Source organism: Protobothrops mucrosquamatus, unplaced genomic scaffold (assembly GCF_001527695.2).
Source record: "Protobothrops mucrosquamatus isolate PMUCROS unplaced genomic scaffold, P.Mucros_1.0 scaffold4, whole genome shotgun sequence".
Classification (NCBI taxonomy): domain Eukaryota; kingdom Metazoa; phylum Chordata; class Lepidosauria; order Squamata; family Viperidae; genus Protobothrops; species Protobothrops mucrosquamatus.
The window spans coordinates 996,543-1,024,098 of NW_015386391.1; the positions used below are offsets into that span (position 1 = coordinate 996,543).

The 27,556-nt window shown below is 46.7% G+C and overlaps 1 protein-coding gene across 1 annotated transcript; it reads right to left on the reverse strand.

The window, feature by feature from the left end:
* Nucleotides 1-714: 714 nt before the first annotated feature.
* On the reverse strand, nt 715-11,345 carry KLHL13 (kelch like family member 13). Its single transcript, XM_015832503.1, has 6 exons — nt 11,208-11,345; nt 10,068-10,200; nt 9,698-9,894; nt 5,528-6,323; nt 1,812-1,925; nt 715-1,231 (listed from the first exon to the last, which is right to left on the reverse strand). Exons 1-6 carry the CDS (start codon nt 11,319-11,321, stop codon nt 744-746), a joined length of 1,842 nt encoding a protein of 613 aa, XP_015687989.1. The 5' UTR covers nt 11,322-11,345; the 3' UTR covers nt 715-743.
* Between the last annotated feature and the right edge of the window lie 16,211 nt (nt 11,346-27,556).

Below are 27,556 nucleotides of genomic sequence, written 5' to 3' on the forward strand. Positions count from 1 at the left end.
GGGGGAACTGCTTGGTCAAAAGTTGAGCAGCTTCGCCAGTGAGAGTTCTAGCCCTTGTCTCTTTTGAAATCCAGTGCAGAGATCTAACTGGGTCCCCGGATCACTGAAGGAGAGGGAGAGGGGGAGGGAAGGCAGAGAGAAAAAGAACAAAAACCCTCAGTTAATGCTTCATTTTTTTAATGTGGGGGGGGCAGGGGAGGGTAAGCCCCCCCCGGGATGTACAGACCCAAGGTCTCCGCAGGTGCCCTCCTTCACTGCTTCCAAACTCCTGCAAGGCCTTTTCGTGCTGAGCCACGGTCCAGAAGTCTAAAACGCTCCATTCAGAAGGGGGGCAGCCGGGGCCCCTCTCCCCACCCATGACCCTCCAGGCTTAGCCAAGAGGCCCTGCATCTGCCATTCGCCCCATCTTCTTCTTCCCCTCTCCTGCAAGTTATGCTGCCCCAAGAGTGATGCGCAAGGTGCCTGAAGCGTTTTGAAAACCGAAGAGTTTTTTCCTCATTCATTAAGCATTTGGCTCCCAGAGACACAGAGTTCAGCTCTTTCTGGGCCTACCGCGAGAAACACCTTGGATCAAACAGAAGGGGGAGCTTCATGGCTCGCCTTGGAGCCCCCCAACCCACCCCACCCATTATTTGCCAACAGCTTAGGGTGAGCCCCACAGAAACTGCCAAAGACGAGGAGAGGACCCATGGCGCAGTGGGAGCAGCGGGAGAGGAAGGGCCCAGAGAGCCCCCGGACCGCTCTCAAGGCGCCGAAAGAGGCGACTCCCGCGAAGGTGAAGCTAGATTGTCCTCGGGGGGGAAGACTGTCAGTGTGCAGGCCCGGATGCCCCCCAGGGACTCCGGGAGGTCAAAGACCTTGTGCCACTCGTCCTTCTCCGGGTCGTATTTCTGAACGATTTCCACCATGCAGCGGTTGTTCCACGAATAGCCTCCGACCACATAGATCTTGTTCTCAAAAACGGCCACCCCAACGTCACTCTGGCCCCGGAGCATGGCTGCAATCGGAGTCCACTGGTCCAGCGTCGGGGAGTAATATTCGCAGCTGAGCACGTCGTCGTAGTCACTGGTGCCCCGGAAGTGGTTGCCCCCGATGACGTAGAGCTTGTCGCCCACCGTGCACATGCAGTGGAGGCCCCGCACGGTGGTCATGGGGGCCTTCTGCGTCCATTTGTCCGTGTCGGGGTCGAAGCACATGAGCTCCTTCTGGAAAGTGTCGTGGGTGATGCCACCTGGGGGGAGGGGAAAGCCAGACACTCCGTGAACAGTGAAGGGGGAGGCCCCGGGAACAGGAGCCCAAAGGCCGACAAGAGCCTTTCTTAGTAGCTGAGTTGATTTATTTATTAAGTGTACACGTAGTTCTCGACTTACAACAATTGAACCCAACACTTCTGTTGTTAAATGAGACATTTGTTAAGTGACTTTGCCCCATTTTACAACCTTTCTTGCCACAGTTGGGGCAAGTTGTGGCTTCTCCAAATAGGGACATTTATAAGATTAGCCCCCGAGCTGGACGACCCACAAGCTCCCTTCCAACTCTGTTATTCTAAGCCTAAATCTAATCAGGAATGTGCATCCTAAACAAACAACTGGACTTCCCTACTAACGGACCCCTTTTTAAAGGTGCTTATCCCAGAAGGCAGCCTGCTGGCTGAAATAACTAAGTTCGAGATCTAACGGCTGCCCCGTCTGAACCGCCTGGGGAGGAACCGAGAGGAGTGAGAGAGAATTCCGGCCTATTTGAGGATGGGAGAACTCCTGGCCCTGGGCGTTTGCAGGGGCGGTTTGGGAGGCGTTGGCAGACTGGCTCACCTGAAATGTACATCAGCCCCCCGTACACCGTCCCCGCGTGTCCGTAATGGGGCTCGTTCATCTTCGCCACGTAGCTCCACTCGTTCATTCTGGGATTGTAACACTCCACCGTAGCTGTTCAAAAAAACCAGCAAGAAGCAATGTGAGACAACTCATTGTACAGGCGGTCCTCGACTTACAACAGTTCATTTAGTGACCGTTCAAAGTTACAATGGCACCGAAAAAAGGGATTTCGGACCATTTTTCACAGTTACGACCTTTGCAGCATCGCCAGGGTCATGTGATCAAAATTGAGATGCCTGGCAACTGGTTCGTACTTACGACCACTGCCGTGTCCCGAGGTCAGGCGATCCCCTTTAGCGACCTTCTGGCAAGCAAAGTCAGTGGGGAGGCCAGGTTTACTTAACAAGTGGGTGACTAACTTGTCATCTGCAGTGATTCACTTAACAACTGTGAAAGCTCCCTCACCAGCCATCGCTTCAGAAAGGGCAGTGAACGTGATTCTCCGCTGTCACGGATTTATTTCCTCAACCTAATGAACAAAACTGTTTTGCAGATGATTTGGCCATCCGCATCGGAAACAGACTCTCTCTCTCTCTCTGCTGGTTTCATGTTTCTGACCAGGTGCCCGTTCTATTTTCAGCCTGCTGAGGCGAAGAGAGACCCGGAGCCTCTCTTTAAAGAAAGCCCCTGTGTGCGGACTGGCCATAGGATCAGGGCACCTGTGGGGTGGCTGTAGAGGTCAAAAAAGTCATCACGGCAGCTGTGACCGAGTGGTCAAACCTCCACCCCTTTTTAAACGTAAGCTTTTTGTTTGTTTTATTTTGTTTTTTACACACACACACATCTCTGCAAATGATCTTCCTTGCTTGTTTTCTGAGAAACACCCATTCGATAGCCAGCAAGAATTAAAGCTTTCCAAGAACAGGCAGCGGTATTAACCTTTGCACACCCCACAGATGAAGCAAGGATTTTCAGGTGCCGAGCAGAAAAACACCAAGTCTCTAGCACACAAAACATTAACTGGCATTAAAATAAATCCTATGTGTAAAAAAAAAAGGACTTTAAAAGGATTCCAAATGAGCCCTTAGCCTGCAGCTGTTCTAACGCAAAGCTTTTCTGGGAGAGGAAGGAGGAATTCAAGAATCCCTTCCATTTGCTGCTCGGAGTGACCTGGCCACCAGAGGTGGAGCAGGTCACGATCTGAATGTATAAGCAGGCTCTCTACTCCTTGAAGCAGAGGCAGCTTCTCCATCCCACAGGTATTCCCCAAACTACTCAGGGCAGCCATGATGGTTGGAAACCCTCCTTTGCCCCCCCCTTCGATCCGTTCCCTCCCCAGCACAGCACCCCACCAGAACCAGAGCTGGCCCGAGGCCTCTGCTGCAGTCAGACGCCCGTGACTTCACACCTTCCAAGCGTCTAAAAATAAACATATGAACACACAACACCAAGCTTATGGCATGGGGAAAGACAGGACTCAAAGATCTCCATCGAGCTTGGAAACAGAAAAGAGCCTCCACTGTAAATGTTCTGACTGGGACTGAGGAGACAAAGGAAGGCCTCAGTTTCCCCATTCAGGCTCCGATTGATACAGGTCATACTCCAAGGCTACCAAAAGCCACCTCTGACTGACATCCTATCCAAAACTCTAACTGAGAGAGGTCCACATAATCAGGACATCAAACTGGGTGGGTCTGGGGATGTAAGGCTCTCTGTTTCTGACCATCCTTCTCAGCAGAGGCGAAACTGGCCAAAAACTGGATGGATTTCTCCATGGCCGGGAACAAAGTTCTTTTTACTGCTCCAGACTAAGACTTTGGTGAGAGCATCAGACCTGACACCAGCCAGAGCTCAGAGACCACAGGAAAGCTCAAAGGAGGAGTGCAAGATTGGAAGATGTGGAGAGACTCGGCCCGTAGAAGCACCAAGAGTCGGACATGACTGAATGGATGACATCACCACCATCATCACCAAGACTTCTGACCCATTCTGAAATCTCCCCCTTTGCCCCTTAGTTGACCACTCCCTCACTTTATTGCCGTCAGCTCCCTGGTAAGCCAAGAGATCCCTACTTCATTTAGGAACGATCACATTATTTAGGGCATAAGCATTAGAGAAGATCTCGGCCATCATCAACTGCAATCCTTAGCACAACAAACTCTAGAAAGAATGCCTCTATATTCCACAGGTCAGGCAGCTGTTTTAGAGTTACAAGGCTTGTTACTATAAGTACTTTTTATACCATTTTTTATGGGGCTGTGATTTTTCCTTGTTAAAACAAGATCCACTGGGCAACAGCAGATATTTTTTTGGGACAATAGCAAACTTCAGCATTTCATTTCTGCTTCTTCTCTTCCTACGCTGAGTTTTTAGTAGCCTTAATCATTCTTGCCTTTGGGGATTATTTCCAAGCATCAACTTTTGTAGAATTGTCTGTTGGATTTTGAGCTGCCACATCCATGTTTCTTATTATTTCAATTTCAAGCAAATAATACTTGCATGTCAGCTGTGGTAAACGTCGTGCTTGCCCACAGCCGCCGAAAATGCTGCTCACCAAATGCTCAGTGTGGCAGTCTGGCAGGGCCAGAGAGCCACGTGAGTGTTTGTTTGGTATGTTTTTGCACCAAGAGCGCTACATCCTTTTTCCTGCAATCTAAACATTATTAATTACGAATAAACATGATTTATCTTTCTTTCCTGCTGGCCTCTCACAATGAAGAGAATAAGGAAAAGTTACAAGGATTCTTCTCCTTTTTGCTGCAAAGGAAAAAAAGCCTCGAAAGCCGCAAAGGGAAAAAATGACTCGCAATGCAGCTAATGAAAAGGGAGAGGGAAGACTCAGAATCAACAGGACCGCCAGCCAGGCACGGACTTTCACACAAATGGATCAAGCTCATTATGGAAATCAATGCAACTGTTTAACAGCCCACAGATGGTTCAAGGTAACCCTGAAGACGACAAGTACGAAGAAGCGACAGATCATATCAAGTGGGGAGAAATTAGAGGAGGATTGTCAGGTAGCAACGGAGGTGCTCACCTACAGAGTTTCAACGCAAATATGGCTGGCTGCATTCGGTATTTATTATAGAGGAAGGTGTTAAATTATCAGAAGGAGGACTCTTAAAAGCTGCCCTGAAGATGGTCCTATCCCTCCGCGAGCTGAGTGGAAAATGCACAGGGGATGTTTTTCGCACTCGTGTTGTTCACTGTCTGGCTCACAAGGGGGGCCAGGAGGTGAGCCCGTGTGCTCAGACCAGACTAAGAGAGACGGCCACCAGCCCTTAATTCTTCAGACGTCAGACAAAAGAAGTTTAAAATAAATTCAGATCAGCGCTACCTGCATAAAATCAATACAGAATTCATTTGTTCAGAAGAAAACAGCGCCATTCATTAGTCCTCTTGACATGTGGGAAGATAGACAATTAAACTCTGCATTACCATAATAATGTACAGCGGCACCATTATTATTTCAAAGCACTCCTTTTAAAAATATGATACAGGTTAGGATACAATGCCATTGTTACTAAATCCCCGCAGAGCAAGGGATAGCCCGACTAAGCTTCGCTCGTTTTCTGAAGGGGTCCAGTGCCTTCGTAGATTGGGGAAACGTTCTGGAATAATATATCTTGATGCCAGAAAACCGTTCGACAATGAATCAAGACGTTCTGATTAGCCGGCTATTAAGCTTCCCTGCTGCGTGAGATGGAACTTACCTAATTCCCCAGCTGCATTTCGACCACCAACTGCATACAAATGTCCTTTGAGGGCACTTAGGTGGAAGAAGGTCCGCTTTTCATTTAAAGAAGCCACTTGCATCCACTTATTGTAGCGAGGATCAAACCTGAAAACCGTGTCGACAGCCGTCTTCCCTTTTGTGTCATAATTGCTCTGCCCACCAACCACATAGAGGAAGTTCCCAATCACAGCGATGCCGTGCTGGTACCGGGGGGCGTCCATGGGGGCCAGGGACCTCCACTCGTGTGCTTTCTCATCGTACATCCTCAGTTCCTTACTCACGACCAGCTGCTGCCGGAGGACCCCTCCCAAGGTCACCAGGTGGGTGCTGTCCGAACGGATGGCCGTCCTCTCCGACTGCATCACCGGCTGCATGTAGGGCATCATTTGATAGTTACTGGCTTCCAAGAGCAAATTGACACAAGTATTATCAGTCCTCATGAAATCCACGGTCTGGACATAGTTGATTAGATCCTGGGGCGTCATCAGAGGGAAACGGATGTTTTTCATGAGCTTCGCGGCGCATTCCATGCGTGGCTCCTCGTACCGCAGCCACCGGCAGGCGGCTTTGAAGAGTTCCAGCTCGGTACAGTGCTTAAGGCTATTACTTGAGAGGACAAAGGCAAGGCGCTCAAAAGGGAGCTTCACAAACTCCCCCGTACTTAGCAGGGCTGGGAAGTTTTTGAGGATGAAATTGTTCACGTATTTATCCACTTCGGTGAGGTTGTATGTGTTGGCAATCCGCCCCACCTCAACGCAGTTCTCCAAGGACACCTGTGAAGGTAAGAGAGGACATATTGGCAAGGAGGAGCTTAACTGCAGGGTCATTTAACACTCCCACCCCCAACAAGTCTTTAGTCCAATGAACGCAAGAGCAAAACGCAACGAACTAGGGGTTACATGATAGCAGTGTTCCAATATCTAAAGGGATGCCACAAAGAAGAGGGAGTCAACCTATTCTCTCTGAAGGCAGGAGAAGCAGTAACGGATGGAAAGTATCCAAGAAGAGAAGCAATCTAGAACTAAGCAGGAATTTTCTGACAGTGAGAACAATTTATCGGTGGAACAGAAGTAGCCTTCAGAAGTTATTGATGCTCCACCAGTGGAGGTTTTTAAGAAGAGATTGGACAGCCATTTGTCTGAAATGGTATAGGGTTTCTTGCCTGAGGAGGGGGTTGGACTAGAAGACCTCCAAGGTCCCTTTCCAACTCTGTTATTCTGTATTCTATTCTGTAAATTTTTAGGACAGGCTTCTAAGTGAGGCTTCCTTGGAGAGGAAACAATACGCCAGCTGGTGCACTTCAGGTGCCCTTGTTTTCGGCTTCCCTCTTCTTCTCTTCTCCTAAGGCAGAGCCCTGAAGCTGGGCTTGATTTTCAGTCCTTCCACTGCCCTGTAGCTTTTGTGGCCTTGCATAGATCAGAAAGGACTAATCACCACTGGCTCATCCCTTCTCTGCTACTAGACTTCCCCTTCCTCAGCCAGCGTTCTCAAGCTCTTGGGACCGCAGCTCCAGGGAGCCAGGAGAAGCTCAAGTGATGGTCCCGGAGCAGGTCAGGGACCTTCACCTAATCCCTGCCTGATAATGAAAAAGGAATCCTTCTCAAAACCTTGCAATTTGTCTCAGTGTCCTCTGAGTGATTCAACCCCAGTCTCAGAAGCCTCCCAAGTGATTTATCTCAAAACAATGAATTTGTTTCCTTACGCTCCGTTTTGTTGGATAGACCAACTGAACGGAGCCCTCCAGAGCATGCAACAACATGGAGAATTATTTTAGGCTGTGCTGCTGCGTTAGAGCACAACATCAGCCTTCTTGTTCCAATCGTGGCACTCGGAAAAGAAACAGCGAAGCAGACAAAATGTCACCGAATGTTTGGCCCTGCTAGAGGGGTAATCCAAGGCAGGTCCAGGGCATCTATTTGGGGCGTCTGGTTGAAACATTGACTATCTTATAAACAAGCTGGCCACATGGCTTTAGGATCTGATACGCTGTCAAACTGGGACATATCTTGCTCATTATGACACGTGGGAGTGGCTATAAAGCCTGTGGAGACAGGGAACACCGTAAAGGAAGAGGGGGAAGAAGAAGAGGACAACAGGGATGGGGATGACCAGCCACGAGTGCTACACGCAGCACCACCTCAGAGGGAGGAGGCAGGAGGGCCTTGGCTGGAGAGAAAGACAGGAAGATGGTTGAGGAAGATGAATTGAGCCTACTTTTTCTATAGGACAGTCTTCTGAATCACTGCTCAGTTACAGCTGTAGCACTACTCCATCTCTGTGTCACAGAATTTATGGGATTATTTAATTATCAGATTACATTGAATAACAAGGTATAATCTTGATAGGCAGATTGTGGTCTTCCAAAAGCAACCAAAAACATTAACGGTATTTTTTATTTTAAAAAAATAATACCAAGAAACACACTTTCACTGCAGAAAAGTCAATAAAATCCTTTGCAAAAAAGTAACTGCATTTATAACCATTGCCATGTCCCAAGGTCATGTGATCATCTTTGGCAACCTTTGGACAAGCAAAGTCAATGGGGAAGCCTGAGTCACTTAACAATTGTGTTACTAACTTATCAACTGCAGTGAAGAAAAGTCGTAAAACTGAGCAAAACTCACTTAAAAAATGTCTCACTTAACAATGGAAATTTTGGGCTACCCTGCAGAGCCACACATTTGGGATGGATTAGACCAAGATAGCAGACTCTTTTAAGATTCTCACTCTTAATACTGAAATTGCAGGAGGAAAATAAAAGATGAGAAAAATCTAAATAGGGTTTCCTTGAAAGGAGGTTGAAACTTCTCAGTGGCAAAATTTAGAAAAGCGGTGAAGGGGCGGCAGGAAGCGTCAGATGCAGCTAAAATTGAAAAGCAAGAGGTGGAAGCAACTGAAGATTACATCAACTGCAAATACCACAGCCGAAGACAGGAAACTAAAACAGCAGCAGCAGAAATGAGAAAGGAGATGATTTACAAGGCACCAGCAGTTAATAGGTTTGCCAGCAGGACCAACAGACTGCTGATCCTGCAAGCCCTGTTGCTAAATCCAGGGACAAAAGATACGGATCTTCCTCTGCTTTAGTCTTCACCGGACGCCCACCTCCAGATGCCCATAATTTAGACATCCTAGATTACTTTGGGGATCTGAATTTTCTTCTCAACCTTGGCAGCTTTAAGATGTGTGGACTTCAACTCCCAGACTCCTCCAGTCAGCGTGCTAGATGTTTTAAAGCTGTTAAGGTTGAGAAAGACAACTCTGTATAGCCACAACTAGTATTTCACCAGAACTTAACAGAGATTCTAGGATCGCATATCTGAGAAAGGAAATGGACGTGTTTATTAGAAGAGGTGTGGGGAACGTCTTCCCCTCTAAGTTAATGGCTTGGTCCCATCTTCCCCAGCTCTTGGCCACGGTAGCTAAAACCATTGGATCTTGAAAATCCAACACTCTCCTTTTCCCCTCTCCCGTTGGTATAAATGATTGGTATTTTCATTATTTGCAACTTGGATGGAACCATGTTTTAAAACCCACCAGTTTCTGAAAAGCTGCACATTAGATGTCCCGTTGTTTTTTTAAAAAACCTATTTACGTGCAGGTTGCCAAATACCTCAGCCATTTCTGTCTTTTCAATCACCACTTTAATCCTTGAGCATCCATCAAAATACACACCCCTATTTCCATCTTAAAGTCACCCAAACCACGCTGCAAATGAGGCCTGCACAGCACCTTCCCCAGAAGAACCCAGCTGTTATACACGAAACTGAACATAGCTCTCCTTTGCAGTCAAAAGCAATTTGCAATGTGCACCTTCTGCTCTCTCACAGCTGAGTACCTCCCACTTGGCAGAGCAGATTTATTTATTTTAATAAATTGTTTTGCCTCCGGGAGTCCCACTTGCAGAACTATTCCAAAACAGTTTATAGACTGCATTCACCATTTTTCCTATTCAACACATCGACATAAAGGTTAATTTAGCTGTGTGATATGGCACGCAGACAGATCGAGGGCTAGTTTTGTGGGGAGCTGCCTTGCAGAACTACTCCTGTTCTAATTAGAGCAACGTGAACCAGCTCTTTTGGTCAAACCCTAGTAGGTTAGCTGAAGAGATGAGTCTCTAAGCTACAGCCTACGTTTCTCTTACCCCAGAGATAAGAAACACTTTACAGAAGTCCAGCACAGGCAAGATCTGCAAAAAGCTGGCCGCTTCTAGAGTATCCTGCAGGTTGTCCATGTTGAGGGAAAGTTTCGCCGTATAAATAAAATCAATGATCTTCTTTAAACCTATTTTGTTCACGCCGTGGAGCTTAATACACATTAAGTCTTGTTCTTTCATCCCACCTGGGAACAAAATTTAGAGACAATGTGGTTACAACCAGTCACAGCCTCCTTAGAAAGCTCCCTCCAAACCAGAGAGAATGGCACGTCATCCCTAACGTTAACTGAACCCCCGAAAGAAAACCCAAGAGGGGGTGTCTGCGGGCCTCTGCGTGGCGGGTGACCCACCACCCTACCTGTGAACATAGCCTTGAAGTAATCACTGGCAGACGCCATCATCGCCCTGTGCACGGGGAACACATCGTCTCCATCGCCTGGCACTAACGTCACATCACAAAGCAAGCCTTCCAGGCGGAGCTGGTCAAAACCCTGCAAGAGAGAACTGGCGATGTCAGCTTTGGTCTCCCCCGGAAGGAGGAGGCGCTGCCCCACGGGAAGCCCCACACAATCGGAGCTCCTGTTCCTGGGACCGCAGCAGCACTCCAGGCTCAGCGTAGCTACTCCAATGCTGGGGAACCTGGGGGGGGGGGAGAGGTGGAGCTGCTCTGCTCCAGCAAGCCAGAGGAGGAGGAAGAGGATTAGGTTACTCCACTGAACAAAAGACTTCTGATGTTCCCAGAATACAGGCACGGTCCTGGGGCAGCAGCTCTGGCTGGCCATCCACTTCGGAAAGCTTTCGGGCTGGTTTTTACACCGGCTGCAGCTCTTCCCCAGGCCTGCCCATCCGGCATTTTCCCACTCTTTAAAAACGTTCTGGGAAGAGAGCCGTGTTAGCCTACTTTGCCACCTCCTTGGTGGCAGCAAACAATGCCAGGCACAGGGTTTAGCCTCATTTCACAGCCACTGCAAACACAAAGCATCAGTAAGAGGGGCAGCGAAGGTGCTTTCTAGAGCCAAAGTCAGAGAAGGGGCCTGGATTTCTGCACAGCATGCTGGTAGATGATGAAACGGAATTTTCACGCTCCGGGCCAAGGGAAGCAAAAAAGATAAGAAGAGCATCCACAGGGGAAGGCAGTTTCACCTAACAAATTCCCTTAAAGGCTTTCAGGCATAATTCGCAGGCCAACGTCCTCCGCCCCTCCCACGTTTGGGCAATGTGAAGCTTGGATTTCCCCCCCCCCTCAATCACAGGGAAAAGCAGCCCCGCTCTTTGTCTTTGGCAGTGTGGCCGCAATGTCTGATTGGCAAGGGAGAGAAAGTCCTCAGAAGCCAAGAAGGGGACCCCGTTCTGTGCTTCCTTTCCAGTAGCTTGGTGACTTGGGCTGCAATGACACCGCCAAACACACCAGTCTTTGGAGGAAACTCTCCCCCGTGAAACGAAGAAAGGGTGCCTAAAGAAGACCTGGCGGGTGGCTCTGTCCAGGGCCTTCACTCACCTGAAGGACCACAGAACTGTGAGTGTTGCTGGTAAAGAATCTGGTGGTTCCTGCCTTCGATGCCTGCAGGTGAGCAGACAAGCCCATATCGCTGCTCCCCAGAGTCACTTTCATTTGAGGGTCTTCCTCTTCAACCAAAGATCTAGGAAAAAGAAAGGAAGAGAAGAGACGACTTTCAGAGCCTGGTTCTGCTACCTGAGTCGCCACCACCAATGCGGGAGCATGCAGGAATCTGTAAGGCAATCTCAAAGGGAACCTAACCCAATTTTTATTGCTATTATAAATGTTATTAAATGTTAAAAAGTGATGGGGCAATTTCTCGTTCTGAATCCAGGCTTTGTTGCAACAACCTTCTTCCATTTTTTCTCATAACTGAGATGATTTGCAATTTTTGATCCCGTTTTCAAGATTTGGGGGTTCAAAAGCCTTCCACCTTTTAGAAATTTAAAAACCTTCATTGCGGCTGCAGAGGAAACTGGGGGGGGGGAGAGTTTACAAGCAGTTCTGTCTGTCCAGATCTCAAGTGCTCTATGCATGACGTGCTGATGCCTTTACAGCACCTGTGCCCATAAAAAGCTCAGGGATATTGCATTACACACAGTAGTTTGTGAGCCTTCCGTGCAGGTGCTGACATTAAGGTATCCGCTCCTCTTCGTAATGTTTAAATATAACTTCCAGCCTCTTTCTAAAAGATCTAATCTCTGAGCATGCAGGGAAAACATTGGCCTCAAAAGGAGTTTCAGAAATTACTTCAGCAGGATAACTGGTCCCCCAAATATGAGCAAACCAATTGTTTTGTGCCTACATTTTTAAAAAATATCCCAATTAAAAACAGAGTTGGCTTAAAATAATTCTATCAGGTTATGCCTGCAGCTGCTATTTATTTGCACTGAGTAGGAAAACTAGGGTTATTTAAAGGAATTTCTGAAACTTGAACATTTGGGGGTGGTAGTGGTGTGGTAGCTGAAAGCACAAATTGTTTGGAGATCAGCCATAAAAATTGCTAAAAAAATACCGTGGACTACACAGAAACGGTGCTTTGATACACGGGTGTGAAATACATGGAACATGCAGGGAGGAAATGCAAACACATTTAGCAAGTTTCTATTTCAATGTGACCAGGTGGTTCCTCACCACAAGGATTTGTAAAGATTAAAGCTTCTTTCTGAATATGCTGCTGTGCACTACAATTAGTAACCCATAAATAACCTGTAATATCTCATGTCACATCCTGATTAATTGCACAGCCTTAAACCCCAAATCTGCTTCTTTTAGTGCATTCAGACCACTGGAGGTTGGAAAAAAATTAAACAAATCACAGATGGCAGATGTTGGTACAACAACTGAAGCTGAGGTTGTCCAAGAAGGTCTCCCATACAGGATGGATGCCTGTTATTTTACTGCAGTGCTCAGACTTGCCTTTGATACCAGCAGCAACAACAAAGAATTTCCGATAGATTAAATCACATTTTGGTTAGAAATTGTACAAAACATTGTGGGATGTGTAGCGTAAAATCAGATTGCGTTCTTGTGCTTCAGGTTGGACAGAATCACCCCCGTTTTCATCTACAGGTTGAACCTGAGCTCCCCCCCCCCGAAGATTCAGTCCCATCGTCTTCACACAATTACGGCTAAAGATAAAATACGGAGAGAGGACCAGAACATGATGTCTCTGAGTGCACTGCAAGAAAATGAGCTCCACACAAAATAAGTGTTTCCTCCAGAATCACTGCAAGATGTTACTACTGAAGACCAGTTTCATTAGGTCATAAAGATATATATTATTGGGCCATGGAATAGAATATTGGACTAGATCAGATCTGATAAACCAGGGATGTCCAATCTTGGCAACTTTTGCAGGAGTCGAAGTCCACAAGTCTTAATGTTGCCAAGGTTGGACACACCTGCGATAAACAGTTTCAGACCACAAGGAGGGCTTGAAAATTTGAAGGCTTCTTTATCCAGTACACAAAAAGTTTGCATTTCTGGGGGGGGAAAAATCTAGCCTAGTCAACTTATCTAGTTTTTTCCCACCTTCTTCCATGTTGCTTTCCAATACCAGCAACTCACCCTTGGTGAGCTGTGGAACCCAAAGACCCAAACTTCACAACAGGACGTCTCCTCCAGTACCTGAGCCATCTCATTACATCAACTATGCATCCAAAAAACCCCAAAAGTTTTAATGAAAGGATATTCAGTTTAGACATATTTACCAAGGGTGTTTTATATACACTCATTAAAGCTAACACACCAACCCTTATAAATAATTAGTTAATAAGGAGAGTAAATATATTGATTAGGCTTTTCTGGTGATAATGCTGAATCGCTATTGCTTCCAAGAATTCCTCATAAAGTTAATTAACCTTCTAATTATTCCTCTAGCTATGACCAATAGAAGGCATTATATTAAAAAAGAGAATAGTTGGACTTTTAGGCCACGTTAAATTCTGTAAGAATCAGGACTACCCTTTACAAAGAATCAGAGGGGGGGGGGGGAGAACAAACAAACCAGCAAAGAAAGGAGGATCCAGATAACTGCTTGGGCAGGGAGAGGGTGGAGAATGCAGGCGTTTTCTTTTCCTTTTAAAGATAAATCAGTTTCTCACTCACAAATATTTTGGGAACTCTCAGAAAGAAATTCATCACAAATATTCAACTCCAAAGCTGCATAAAAGCTTGAGTATACATTTCTGACTCCTTGAAACTTTTTTTAGCAACTGCATGTCTCTTTATCTCGCTGATCCAATTTTTTATATATAAATAAAACCAGCGTTCAGTTTAGTGAACCTATATTTCACTGCTCTGTTTTTCCCCCTTTGTTTGAAATATGAAAACGCTTGGGTTATTTTTGTACATCCCAGTTTCAGGTGGATAATAAAAGATACCCGAGTCCTTTTTAGAAGCACTCTGTGTCAGCCAGCTCAAGCTACACGCTTAATCCGAAGCTAGCTTTTCACTATCAATGCAATTAAGAAGGTGGCTTCATTTATTCCAATTGCAAAACCCCAGATAGGCATTTTAGTCATATCTTGAATTGACATCTATGTTTCTGTTGTTTTGCCTGGCTGAAAAAAATGTTAACAGGCTACCTTGTAGCATCACCAGGTAATCCAAGTCCCACACATGATCCCCCCCCCCCGATAATTCATAAAGCTTTCAAGCGCCCGTAAAAGATTCAGGCCCCCACCCCATCTAGACCCCCCCACTACTGTATGGGGGCAACCTAAGCTCCTCCTCCTGCCTGAGCCTGCTGGATGGACCGGTTGGCTGCTATTTAGACCACCCATTTCATACTCAAAGTGCCACAAGCCTCTGTCGGCTTTATTTTCCAAAGCTACATAGCAGATGTTTAAATAATGACAAAACTATCTTCTTCTGATGGGTCAGGTACCCTCCAGGCTCTTCAGAAAGATGAGGCGGGTGAGGAGACCCTTGGCACTAAGTACGAAAGAGGTCTGAGTTGCCCTTTGGGATGGAACAGATCCGGGCATGGTTCAGAAAGCCGGCCTCCAGCTGCTTATGCACCCATCAAAGGCGCTCTGGGTTATCAGGGAGCAGTTGCCACCCTCTCCAAAATAGTTGTCTGCTATGTGTTCAATTTCATTAATATTCAGAGTAGCTTTGACTACCATCTCTTTCTAAGAGCAGCCTCCAGATCTAGTAGCAATCTCCAAAACTGAGATGCCGATGGAAACTAGGAAGAATTAGAATCAAGAGATGCATGAAAATGCCTTAACCTAGGAGGAGAAGAACTACCACACCTGAAGGAAAAAGCCGTCTAGGATGGCATAAGGGGTCACTTCCTTGGGAACTCCACCGGGCTTCCCCCTATGTTCCCATCAACTGCCTCAGCCAAAGAAAGGAATTAAGAGCAATCTTCCTTTTAATAATTTATTGTTTCTAGCCTATTTTTCAATCTGTAGATGCAACAAGCCACTTACAAATGAAAACATTATCCTTCCAAACAGGGAACAAAAAACATAAAACCGTTTTAAGATAACAGATAGAAAAGCAACCTCTGCTTAACCTCTTTGGCACAGCTAAGGAAAGAGATGGTCTTTAGATACCCTGACATCCTAGAAAGAACCAAAGCTTCCTCTGATAGCCTCAAAACTTTGCTGCTCCTGAGCCTCTGAATTTAGATTGTAGGGCAGAGTCTACTTCGTTTTTCAACAAAAACAAACAAAAGTGAATGTGCAACTACACTCATCAAACTGCAGGGTGAGGATACAACTCAGTGTAGTCCCATGGCTTGGAACCCAATTCCAAAGGTTTGCAAAATCCAAGAGGTTCAGCTGATATTTAGTGTCCAAAGGTAAACTAGTTGTAAAGGGGGGAAAAAGAAAAAAAGAAAGAAAGCTTGTCAAGAATAAAGAAATATCTGCTAAACTGGAGTGAGAAAGAAAGTGGCACCTTTTTAGTTGAGATTCTGCTATGGTCCTAAGCATGCTGACAAGCAGCCTTATTCTTTAGGGACTCTGCTGAGCAATAAAAATCTAAAAAAAAATAAATTAAAAGCACGTTATGCAAGACTCAGTTCCAAGATTTATACTGACCAATTTTTTTTTGCTTACCTTAGCTTGAAGAGAAGAAATGATTACTTTGATAATGTGATTGGAACTATCTTTGACACGCTGCAACAAGACTGCACTTGGAGGAGGAGAAGCAATGTTGACCCCCAAGAAATAGGCTGGACTGTGGAAAAGACCCCCCCCCCTGCCTTGGTGGAACCCCAAAATAGTAGGGCTGCTCCTGCTGCTTTACTCCTACTGGGAGCACACCCAATCGACTCCTTGACTTGGTGCAAGACAAGAGAATCAAGCCTTGTGGATAGCATGGTTCTGGCCAAAATAGGAGTTATCTAAAAAAGTCTTGACCTTGTAGCAGATGTCCAGAAAGGGAACAGTCATCTCTGGAGATAGAGAGTAGACAGGATCCAGGCACTCTTCAGAAGAGGGAAGAGATTTGCCTCCATGTGCACCTCACAGCTCTAGAATAAAATCTTAGAAGCAAATTCCCTTCACATACTGACTAGGCAGTCTGGTCTCCCCCTCTGGCTCAAACTGCAGGGGACTCTTATGCTCGCTGTGGCCTAAATTACAGGTGAATTGCACCAGGTGACAATATTGTTGGGTGGAATATTGTTTTCCACTGCCATGAAGGCAGCCCTGATCTTTGCACACACCAAAGGCCTGAATGCACCGTCTTCAACCCCACAGCTGAAGGCCGGACGCAATGACAGACAAAGAGACAGGCAAGGCCACTTTCACAGGCGAGAATTTCAGAGAGCCACAAGCCCCACTTGCCCTGCTCAAGGGACTTCGGGGACACCCACTCAGCTACAGGCAGTCCTCGACTTACAACAGTTCATTTAGTGACCGTTCAAAGTTACAACGGCACCGAAAAATGTGACTTATGAGTGTTTTTCACACCTACGGCCATTGCAGCCTCCCCATTATCACGTGATCAAAATTCAGACGCTTGGCAACTGACTCATATTTATGACGGTCGCAGTGTCCCGGGGTCACGTGATCCCGTTGCAACCTTCCAACAAGCAAAGTCAATGGGGAAGCCAGATTCACTTAACAACCAGTGACTAATTTAACAACTGCAGTGATTCACTTAATAACTGTGGCAAGAACAATCCTAAAATGGGGCAAAATTGGGCTTAATTTTGGTCATAAGTCAAGGACCACCTGTAGTGACCGAGCTCCTTTGTTATGATGCTAGGTGCAAGGAGAAGACCTGAACCTTTTACCCCCCTTCCTCCAATCAACAACGCTTTCACATAGGAAATAACATCCAATCTGCATGTAATCACATCATACAGGCATGCAGATCTCTTGAATTACAGCTGGACCCTGCCTCTTCTCTATGCTACACTTTAACTCAGGGGGATCTCAAATCCCCTCCCCAATTTCCTACAAAATACATAATTTGCTGTGTGCAGAACAGGAATTTTATTCTGGATTTTAGTGAAATAGAGGGCTTATTAAGCGCAATTCTCAATATTGGGTATCTTGAGGGTGGTCCATCTTTTGATCCAAGCCCTGGCCCCGATGCACACAAATCAATCATCAATTGCTGGCCTTCCACCTATATGTGGGCACCGTACAACTGATCAACAAAACAGATGTGGGAAACTTTTTATTCTTAGTCAGAAAAATTACAAATCTGCAGCAATATTTACTCAAAATATATAACGTAAAAACAAGACTTCAGCTGGCTTATTTCTTGACTTCTAGATTTCAAGACGCACAGAAGCATGTCTGGGAGAGGAATTCACCTGCTTGAGGCAAAGTGGACGAAACATGTGTTGTGTGTGTGTGTGTGTGTGTGTGTGTGTGTGTGTGTATAGAGAAGGAGCAATAGAAAATAGGACCTGTAGTGCCTGGACAATAGCTCATAAAGCACCAGCATTTCATATTCATAAAGGCCAAAAATATTTCTGAGTCTTCTTAAGGATAAACCTATCATTACCAATATAGTTCTCTTCCTTAAGATTTTAAAGCCTTTCTGGTTTAAACATCAAGTACAACATATATTTTACTAAAGAAAACAAATGAACTTGATGAGTATGTTTTAGCTCTGCAATTACATAAATCACGATGAAATATATGTCCTGAACTGCACATGAAAGGGCTTTTTAAAAAACCGATTCACTCGTTTAGCTAAGATATTTTAAGACACATATTTCTGTACTACCTTATTTCCAATACTCCTTCTAATTCCTGGTCTAACATATCTTGAATTAAATGAAATGTTCCATTCCTAACTCAGATGAACTGGACAATGCTTCTGCCCTTCCTGTTTCAACACGCTAGTGTAAAATTTCCTTTCATGTTTCAGATCTAGGAAAAATGTTCTTAACTGTTAAATGCTGAAAGTTTATGAGATGCTTTAAAAAAAAATAAAAGCCATTCGCATCAAATAGATACTGTTATGTCTCACAATATAAAATGTGAAATAAAAACAGAAAGAGACAGATAGGTAGATGTCTCTACCAAAATCTTAGAGGAAGGGATGACTTGCCTATGAGCAAGCTAATATAAAATTCAAAACATTGAGATACCCCATTTCAAGGCTGTGAAATCGTATTTTTCAGACATAAAAGCTATAAAAGGCATTCAGATCTGTATTCGTGGAAATAATGAGCATCACCAAAATCAAGTTTACTTTCTTTTTTTCACTTTACCGTACCATGTGGCTTGCTCAGCCTTCGCCAGAAACACATCCCTGGTCTAGGAAAAATGGGACCCTGTTCTTTACAAATCTAAAATCTTGAGCTGCAGCTGGTAAGCTCTCGCAAAGCCAACGTTTAAATGTTGACTCTGAGAGACGAAAAGGAATCTAACCAGAGGAACAATTACTTGGATTAAAAAAAATGAATTTTTGACAGCCAGTATTTCACAACGGAAAACCCACCCATCCGGTACCGAAAAAGACACCTTGGTGGGTGTTTTGAGTATGTCTCATGATGAAAAGCAACTGGAAAAAGGAAGAGCCCAGAACTCTGTGGAGTTACTCCTCTAAGATCTGCACTGTAGACTAACGACCCACACAAACTTCAAACAGGGGTACACAAAAGGAATGGTGCAAATCTGCACCCTTCTCCCCTGCTTTGCCCAACAAAGGAACGGCTGAAACACAACACCTATCACCAGGGTGGTGGAGGAGAAGAAGCAGAACTGACAAGAGGGGGTAAGGAGAGAGATGCAATGTGAACCATGTTAATTCTGAGACCAATGTCACATTAAGGAATACAGCACCACAAATAAAGGACGGGAGGGGGGGGAGAAAGAGGGGTATTAAAACTGCACAGAGCCAAACCCCGCCAGCGGCCGGGAGGGGGGAGGGGATCTTGCAAAGGCATGCCCACCTCAAGATGCCCTCCGTTCTCTCACTTACATGTACGCTGGAGAAAGTGGCGACGACCGGGAGGTTTTAAGCACAGGCACGGGGAACTTCCAGCTAGCAGGCGAGCTCGTTTTCCATTTCAATGGCATGTTGGTCACCGCGATACTACAATAACAGCAAACAGCGTTTCCATAACAGACGGCCGACTCGGGCTTCCATTCCAGACGCACGCACTCTCCCAGGCAGGATGGTGGCTGCTGGTGCTGGTGCTGCTGCTGCTGCTCCGGCTGGGAACCAGCCAAGCCAGCTTGCCAAGGATCTTAAACCGGCATTTCCAAGCTGCCTAGGGGGCTGCCAGGCTTCTCCTCCTGACCCCTGCCGTCCCCTAAAGCGGGCAGGCGGGCGATCCTCCGGCTGGCAGATCGTGCCACTGCCTCGTTAGAGAAGGGCTGACTGCAGCGTACATTAAAAAAAGCGCGAGGGCGAGGGAGGAAGGGGGAGAGGCTGCACACCACCAGGCACCACAATGCAGCCTTCCTTGGTCTATAAAAAGACCGCCTCGGTCTTCCCCACCCCGAGACCGAGCTGGCACTACTATTGTTCCACCTTCCCAGTCACACTGCAGCACCGAGCTACATTCAATACCTATTAACCTGATTTCTGGCCAATAGTAGCAGGACAAAAAACCCGAAACAACCGAGGAAAGAAAGGGGTGTGTGGAGGGGGCCGACGAGATGGATGCCACAAAGAAAACAAAGCCACGTACCGACTCAGAATACATTTGTCATCCTCGGAATATTCTTCGCCACTGGAGCTGCAACAGTACAAGCAGGCGAGAAACCTCAGCATAGCCTTAGGCCAGGCGGCTTGGAAGGAAGGAGGGAGAGATCAGTGACCGAACGCAGCAGCAGCAGCAGCAGGAGCCTCTTCTCCTTCCGTGCAAATCAAACAAGGCAAGAAGGCCATTGTGGCAAAAAGGCTACTGGCAAGCAAAAAAAGAAAAAAGAAAAAAGGCTTTGAAAGAGAGAGGGAAAGACGGGGCCAGCCTTTGCTAATCCATAATCAGAGGGACCCAAGGAACACGGGAGGGCCGATTCCTGCGGATTCCTGCCTGCTTTTCCAGGCTGCTTGGGATTCAAGGCGCTCTCGGTTTTCCCTACCCTCGGCTTCCAGGACGTGGCGAGAAAAAAAAGCCTCATGCATTTTACAACACGTTCTGCAAACACCAATATCGTCCTTCGCCTTCGGTTTGCAGCTGGGAATTGGAGAGCAACGTGCCGCTAATATCTGTCCTTGCCCAGGGATGCAATCAACACTCAGACAGAGCAGCCTCCCCCTCCCCAGCTCGTAAATTGCCTGAAATCTTGAGGAAGCAGCCGGCTTGCAGGTGTCACTCAATTCTCTGGCCTATCTGGGGGTGACCCGAGGGGCAGGCGGCTCCGGGGATGTGCATGGGCGCCCCTTTTGCAAAGCGCCCTTGAAGCAGCAACGGAGGGCCAATTTATGGAAATGTTGTTCCGACAGTTTAATCCCAAGCCAGGAGGCGCCTCGATCCGTGTGAAGGAGCACCGAGGCACAGCTGCCATGTGGCAGAACAAAGCTTCTCCTGCTGGAAAGGGAGGGAGGGAGGGGGGAGGGGGGGTCACCGGAGGGTTTCCAGGGACTTCAACACCCCCCCTCCTTCCCTGGGGCTCTGGGCCCCCAGAATGACCAAAACAAACGGAGCACTTTTTATTGAATTGAGGAACACCAGGAGAAGCAGCAGCTTCTAAATTTTCTGCTTTCAAGTTCCCAGTTGTGCTGAAAAGTCTACGGTCACAGAATAGGAAAATATTCAGCCCTGAGCCCCCAAGTGCCTGGCCATTCACCTAAAGTCCCTCCAGACTGAGGAGATAAATCACACAAACAAAACCACCCTAACTTGGGGAGCACCGAGGGCTTTCTGCTCAGCATCCGAGAAGCTCCCTTCCGGCCACGGAGGGTGGGAGAACAATGGCTCCATGCCGCAGGCAAGCTGACCCAGACTTAGCCATATATTCCATGCCGAGGGCTTGGCGGGGGGGGGAGTAGGAAAACGAGAGCAGAAGCACCCAATATGGATGGCCCCAAATCACTTGTTTCTGGCCTTTAAGCGTGAAGAAGAAGTAGAGAAACCCGGGTGAAGACTGTGAGCTGGCTTCCTTGCCAAGGCCAGTTCTGCTTGACACCCCCAGGGAAGAGTCGCCCATTCACATGTGGGGCCAAGCCTACTTTGAAAGAGCCGGGCTGCTGACAAAGGATGGAGGCTGCCGCCTTCCAGGAGCCCCCTCAGGTCCTGGGGAAACGTGGGCTCAGCAACACCCCCCTATCCTGCTTTAGCCCCAGAACAATCAAAGCAAATGGGCGTCATTAATAGTCAATGGGTGCCTCTTCTCCCTTAGCACACAACACAGCGGCTGAAGGACAATGGGGTCATCAGCTGTTCAGGCTTAATGCACTGCCTGCCCCTCACAGCAGACCCTGGACAGCCTGCTTAGGGGCAAAGAGAGCAGGCTAGTTCTAGCAAGGATCAGCTTGCAGGGAGAGGGAACAGAGGGTGCAAGGAGCAGCATTCAAGCCCTCCACCCATGTTGGAGCCAACTTAGGTCAGTCAAAGCTCCCAGCCGACTCTTTGCTACTAGAAACGGCTAGGAAAACCCAGATAATGGAGAGCATTGCCCAACCAAGCAGAGGGGGCTGCTGTTGATCAGTTCTGAATCCTTGAAAGCCTGGCTGAGGGTAGAGCCCCCCTCAAAGTTGAGTTTCTTCTGGTCTCAAAAGCTCCTAAGCCCAAGAGGTCAACATCCAACCCCTTTTCTACTCTTGCCACAAACTGGCTCCGATGTGTCCATGTAGTCCACCAGGACCCAGGCATCGGGAGGCTGAAGACAATTTCTTGTGTTTGGACTATCAGAGATAATAATTTAGTAGGACATCTGGCTCGGTCCTCTGAGCCATTCAAATTATTTTGCCAGACAATTAGCCAAAAGTTGTAACCAAAGAAACTCCGCAGATATTTTGTCCCAGCTATCTAAAATGATTTATCAAAGTACCTTGGGCTTTCTTGCTTCGAGGGTCATATCACGGGAAGAGCCAACGCAAGCACATTACGGCGTGGGGTAGCGTGTTCTACCCCTGAAAAACAGCCTTTTCCTGGGTAGGAAGGAACCGTCACTGGGCCCTGTCTTCTGGAGGGGGGCAGTCTAGACGGCCTCCCCTTTCCTCTCCCTTCTACAGCTCTAAACCGAAAGGAAAACACGACCCGCCTCAGTTCAGACAGCTGCTGCCTCATCTTTCTTGGGGAAGCGACTGCAACAGACAGACGGCGGGCTGCATTTCCTACATGGCACCACGTCCTCTTCTGCCACACACAGAACTGACTGCGGGAGCGAAAGGAAAGACGGGGACAAACAGCAAGGAGGACAGGCAGTTGCATGGGGGCGATGGGTGCACCCTTGGGAGACCTGAAGGACCAGGTTAGGGCCAGATCATCCCAGAGAGAATCTCTCTAAGTGGTTGCTAAGAGTTGACAACAGTCTGATAGTCCATTATCCATCTTTACTAACCCCAGAACTCCAGCTTTACAAAAGAAAGGGGTGCCTTTTAGCTCAGCTCTCACTGAGCTAGCTACAACTTTTGCATTTTAAAAAACTAGGAAACATTCCTGATGAGATCATAGGATTTAGAATACAGAACATGGAATAACAGAGGTGGAAGGGACCTTGGTGGGGTCTTCTAATCCAACCCCCTGCTTAAGCAGGAAACCCTGGCCTATACCATTTCAGATAGACAGCTGCCCGGTCTCTTTTTGAAAGCCTCCAGTGAGGCAAACTGTTCCATTAGTAGATTGTTCTCAATCTTATGAAATTTCTCCTTAGTTCTAGGTTGCTTCTCTCCTTGGTTAGTTTAGACACCCAATTTTTGGAACTGTTCTTCATATGTTTTAGCCTCCAGCCCCCTAATCATTCTTTTTGCTGTCCTCTTTCCAGTGTCTCAACAACTTTTTTATATTGTGATGACCAGAACTGGATGCAGTATTCCAAGTGTGGTCTTACTAAGGCTTTGTAAAGCGTACTAAAACTTCACTGGATCTTGATTCTATCCCTCTATTAATGTAGCCTAGGATAGCACTGGTTTTTTTGGCTGCTGCTGCTGCTGCACACTGTTGGCTCATATTTAAGTGATTGTCCACTAGGACTCCAAGATCCCTCTCACAGTTACTGGCATTAAGCCAAGTTTCACCTACCCGTACCTATACAGTTGGTTTTTCCTGCCTAACTGTAAAACCTTGCTTTTCTCCACATTAATTTTCATTTTGTTGGATAGGGCCCATTGTTTAAGTCTGTCAAAATCCTTCTGGATCCTGAGCTTGTCTTCTGGGGTGTTGGCTATTCCTGCCAGCTTAGTGTTGTCTGCAAATTTGATGAGCTCCCTCTAGATTTATGAAGATATTGAAGAGTACTGGGCCCAAGACAGAACCTTGGGGTATCCCACTGCTTACTTCCCTCCCTGTAGATGTACTTCTGTTGAAGACTACAAGCTGAGTAGTAATTAATAACACGGCAACTTGAATTAAAACTCATCAATCTGGCTGCTCTCTCTCTGTATGTCAGCCAGGAGCCCTGTAACACCCACGGGGGCAACCTTTATTACACAATGACGTTTTTGAAAGACTTAAAAGTGAGGTAATGCTTATTCAGAATCAGTCATGCCACCTTCTGGCGATGATGTGAAGAGATTAACTGGCGGAACTTAAACCGGATGTTGCCCGGGCTCCCTTTTCACAGGCAGGCTGCAAGAGGCAGCGGCCCCGGCCCAGCAGGAGGGTAAAAGGAGCAAGACTGGATTAAGCCCCTTCATCAGGAACAGGAGAGGGCACCGCTACCTCCTTCTCTTCCCAATTATTTGAGGAAGCCTTCAGAACCTGTTTTCCTGGGCTTGGGGGCAGCAAAGCTGTTCAGCCAGCCCCCCTGGAAGAGAGCAGCAGGTACTTTCAGTATTTTACTTAATTTAAGAAAACCTTCTAAGCTGCTAACCATAAACTGAATTTCGACAGACTGGCATTTTCATATATTAAACACTAATGCAATAATCAAATGAGCTGGAAGTTATTACCCCACTAGATAATGCAAAGCAGTGAAAAACAAAGAAGGGGCAAGTCAAAAATGAAATATTTATCTGTGCTGTTCCCAGGGAAGTTTTATATATATACACACAATAAAATAGTGGAGAATACAGAAGAGCTAACTTTGTAACTAAGCTCAAAGTATCCTTTTTATTATTATGAAAACAACTCAATATACTTCATTTGATACCTTTTATCGATGTAACACTGAGCATCAATTGCACAACACTAGTCACTAGTATGTCAGAAGTGTTCTGAAGAGTTCACACCTTGCCTTTAGAATCTTTAGGCTAAAACCAGCCAACCACCAATGAGCTTAAATCCCTCTGTTCAACAAAGCCTTCCTAGAAAGTTTCAAGCATCCAGTGAGAGCCCCCTTCCAAGAGAGAACAGCAATTCTCCCAAAGCAGTTCAATACTGCTTCTTAAACTGTGGTAAATAAAAATGTCAACAACTTTAAAATAACCCAACCACAGATGGCAGATGGCAGCAACGCCAGGAAGCAGCCTCACTCCGAGACAGAGATGGGTGGTACCCAAACTTGATAAATAAATAAGAAAGAAGAAAGGAAAAATTACATCTGGAAGCCTCCAGGGCAGCTACATTTATATGCACCCCCCTTTTCAGAGAGGGAGGGGGGGAAGAGCACATGTTGTGGACTAGTTGTGACTAGTTCAACAAACCAGGGCAACGCAAACTCGAATTTAGCAAAATATCAACCCAGCCAGAGACCTTTCGACTACCAATCTAGACAAGACGGTCCCATCTCCTCCCCCCAGAGAGGCCGGGGAGGGGAGGGGAGGGTTACCTGGCGGTTCAACTTGCAGCAAACTGGCTTGGGATTCAATCTATTCGCCGCACCTCAGATTGAATTTTGGCTATTTAAACATTTGTCGCTCAGACATTTCTAAGAGCTGTGCCCGGGGCGCATGCAGTGAGGCGATGGGATATAAATACTTGATGAAACCAACAAGGCAACAGAGAACAAGGCCATCCGCCACAGCACGTGTTCCTGTAAGGAAGAGGGTCTCCAAAGGGACAAAGGGAAAAGACCACAGGCAAAGCGGTTTCGGCTGGAGTTGCCAAAGAGCGACTTCCTTCCTCTGCCTTTTCCCATCTTTCCGGGGACAACAGCTTTCACCTTAATATTTGCATTCCTAACAGTGCAGGGGGATAAACTCTCTTTTTCCAAGCAGCTTGTGTTTTGTTGTGTTTTGCATGGATCTGTTCCTGCATTTCATCTATTGCCTTATAATCTCCGGGTCTTAAGAGCTGTTGGTTTTCCAAACAAAGGAAAGCTTCCAACGTTTTCTCTTACTAGACAGAAGATTAGGAACTATGCACCTCATCTGGAAATGTTATCTTTGACAGGATGAATGTGAAATTAGCTTCTGGACTTGTGGGTTCAATGCCACCAATGCAGGAAGCTCCAATGGGCACACACTGCATCAGTGCAAATAATGGGCAGATTTTGCTTTGCGGGGAAAACAGTATCCAAAGGTGTAATTGATCAGCTTATGTGACTCCTTTGTTAAGAAAACCTCTTTTAAAATGCTTGCATTTCACCCAGGAGCAGACTCATGGCCCTGTGGCTGGAGGCTCCGATTTTCTAGGCAGGGGCCAAAGAAAAGAGCAGGGAGTAAAGATAAGACACGTGGGCCTCTGCAGAGCATGATTAAAACAAATGAGGCCATTTAGAGGACTTTAACCATTTTATAATCACGGGGCAGCTGCAATTCCAGTGACATTCTAAGTTGAAATAATTGGCAAATAAGAGCTGTATTTTCAACAAAGACAATCAAAATGCAATCAAGGGAGAAAGTGGAGCCCTTCCTAACGAGGCTGCCAAAATTACTGATATTAAGTACTATGGCAACATGGACAAAAAACGGCCAAAAGGAATAGATGGGCAGCCGTCAGCCTCTACTGACCTATATAAATCACAGGCATGTGCCTTGGTTCTCACACTCACGAGCCCCTCGCCGGCTCACCCCACTTCACCTCCCCTTTCAAGATCAGGCTTTAACAAACATCACACCAACTATAATTGATTTGGCAAGAAAATCACAACAGATTAGGGATCAAACATGCCGGCGACTGACTCGGCGCTGGTTGGCATACAAAACACCACCCTGCATTTCTGCCCAAAGTGTCTTTTGGGTCTCTCCCTCTGCTAGAGGCTGGTAAACAAATGCCAGACTTTCTGAAATCACGCCTTTAAGATCAATCAAACCCATGAACTGATTTCTAGTTAGTCCAGTTGTGTTAAGGTCACATCAGACCTAAACCTCCGGATTTCAGGTATAGATAGCCTGATAAAGTTAGTGGCCAAATTCTTCTGCCACTTCTACTGTGGCTAAAGGGGAAATAACTCTACCGATCTGCTCTAGAAGGAAGGTCAGTTGGCCCTGCAACAGGAGCAGGAAGGCTTGAAAAGCAATCCTGGGGGGGGGGGGACAAACACATACCTGTCGTGAAGCACTGGAGGCCTCTCCCTTCTGAGAACAGAATGATCCATGCTGTCAATGTTACAACTCCCCTCTTAATCAAAGGAAGACTATAAAGTTCGCCAGTTTTTACACAAAATTAAAGAAGCCTGGTACCCCACAGCACCACCGCATTTTAACCGATCACATGAGCAGAGCTGATTGGAAGAGGATAACAGTTCACCAGTGGGGCCAGTCACCCTCCTCTCCGTGATGGAAAAGGAGGCCTTTGTTTCTGGACAAGGAGGCGCAGGGCAGAAGGTGCCCTATTCACTAGGAGGATGCTGGGAAGCCACGACTGTATCTCCTTCTCTGCTCCTCCTCCTCCTGACATGCTCGCATGGGCTCTGGCCACTAAAAGGGCAAAGGGCTCCCTCTGCATTATGGGACATGAACAGGCTTCCAAGAAGAGATATCCCTGCAGGTGGGGTGGGGTGGGGGAGCCACTTAGGGAAAAAAACTGTCATCCCTGGGCAGCAACGAACATCCCCGTGTCAAAGCAGTTAAGGAGCTTTGCTTAGGCTCCCTTTCTCCTGCGGTGACCCCTGGGATGATCGCCGGCTTTGTTTTTGGACAAGCCTTGTGAACAGAGCCCCTCTAGCACCACGTTTGTTCTTGAGGACGGCTTCTATCCTGCCGGGACGCATCCCTTCTCAGACTGGCTCTGCATTCTGCCCCAAACCCAAGAACACCGTTTTTATCCACCAGCAATTTGGAGGCAGTCCAGGCAGAACCGAAGCTGCTTTTCATAGCTGGCTGCTAATCTGATTAGTGAGTGGATCTGAATTTCAAAGAGGAGGGAGACAAGGGTGTCACTGCCTCTGCATCTTCCCCTCTCATTCGAAAGGAAGAAACTGTCACAG

Excerpts from the sequence above, each read along its gene's own strand:
- KLHL13 (XM_015832503.1), bottom strand. The coding sequence starts at position 11,321 with ATGAAAGTGACTCTGGGGAGCAGCGATATGGGCTTGTCTGCTCACCTG. Across the intron at positions 10,201-11,207 it reads ACAGTTCTGTGGTCCTTCAG|GGTTTTGACCAGCTCCGCCT; the intron begins GTGAGTGAAGGC and ends TCTCTCTTGCAG. Across the intron at positions 9,895-10,067 it reads CTTCAAGGCTATGTTCACAG|GTGGGATGAAAGAACAAGAC; the intron begins GTAGGGTGGTGG and ends TTTTGTTCCCAG.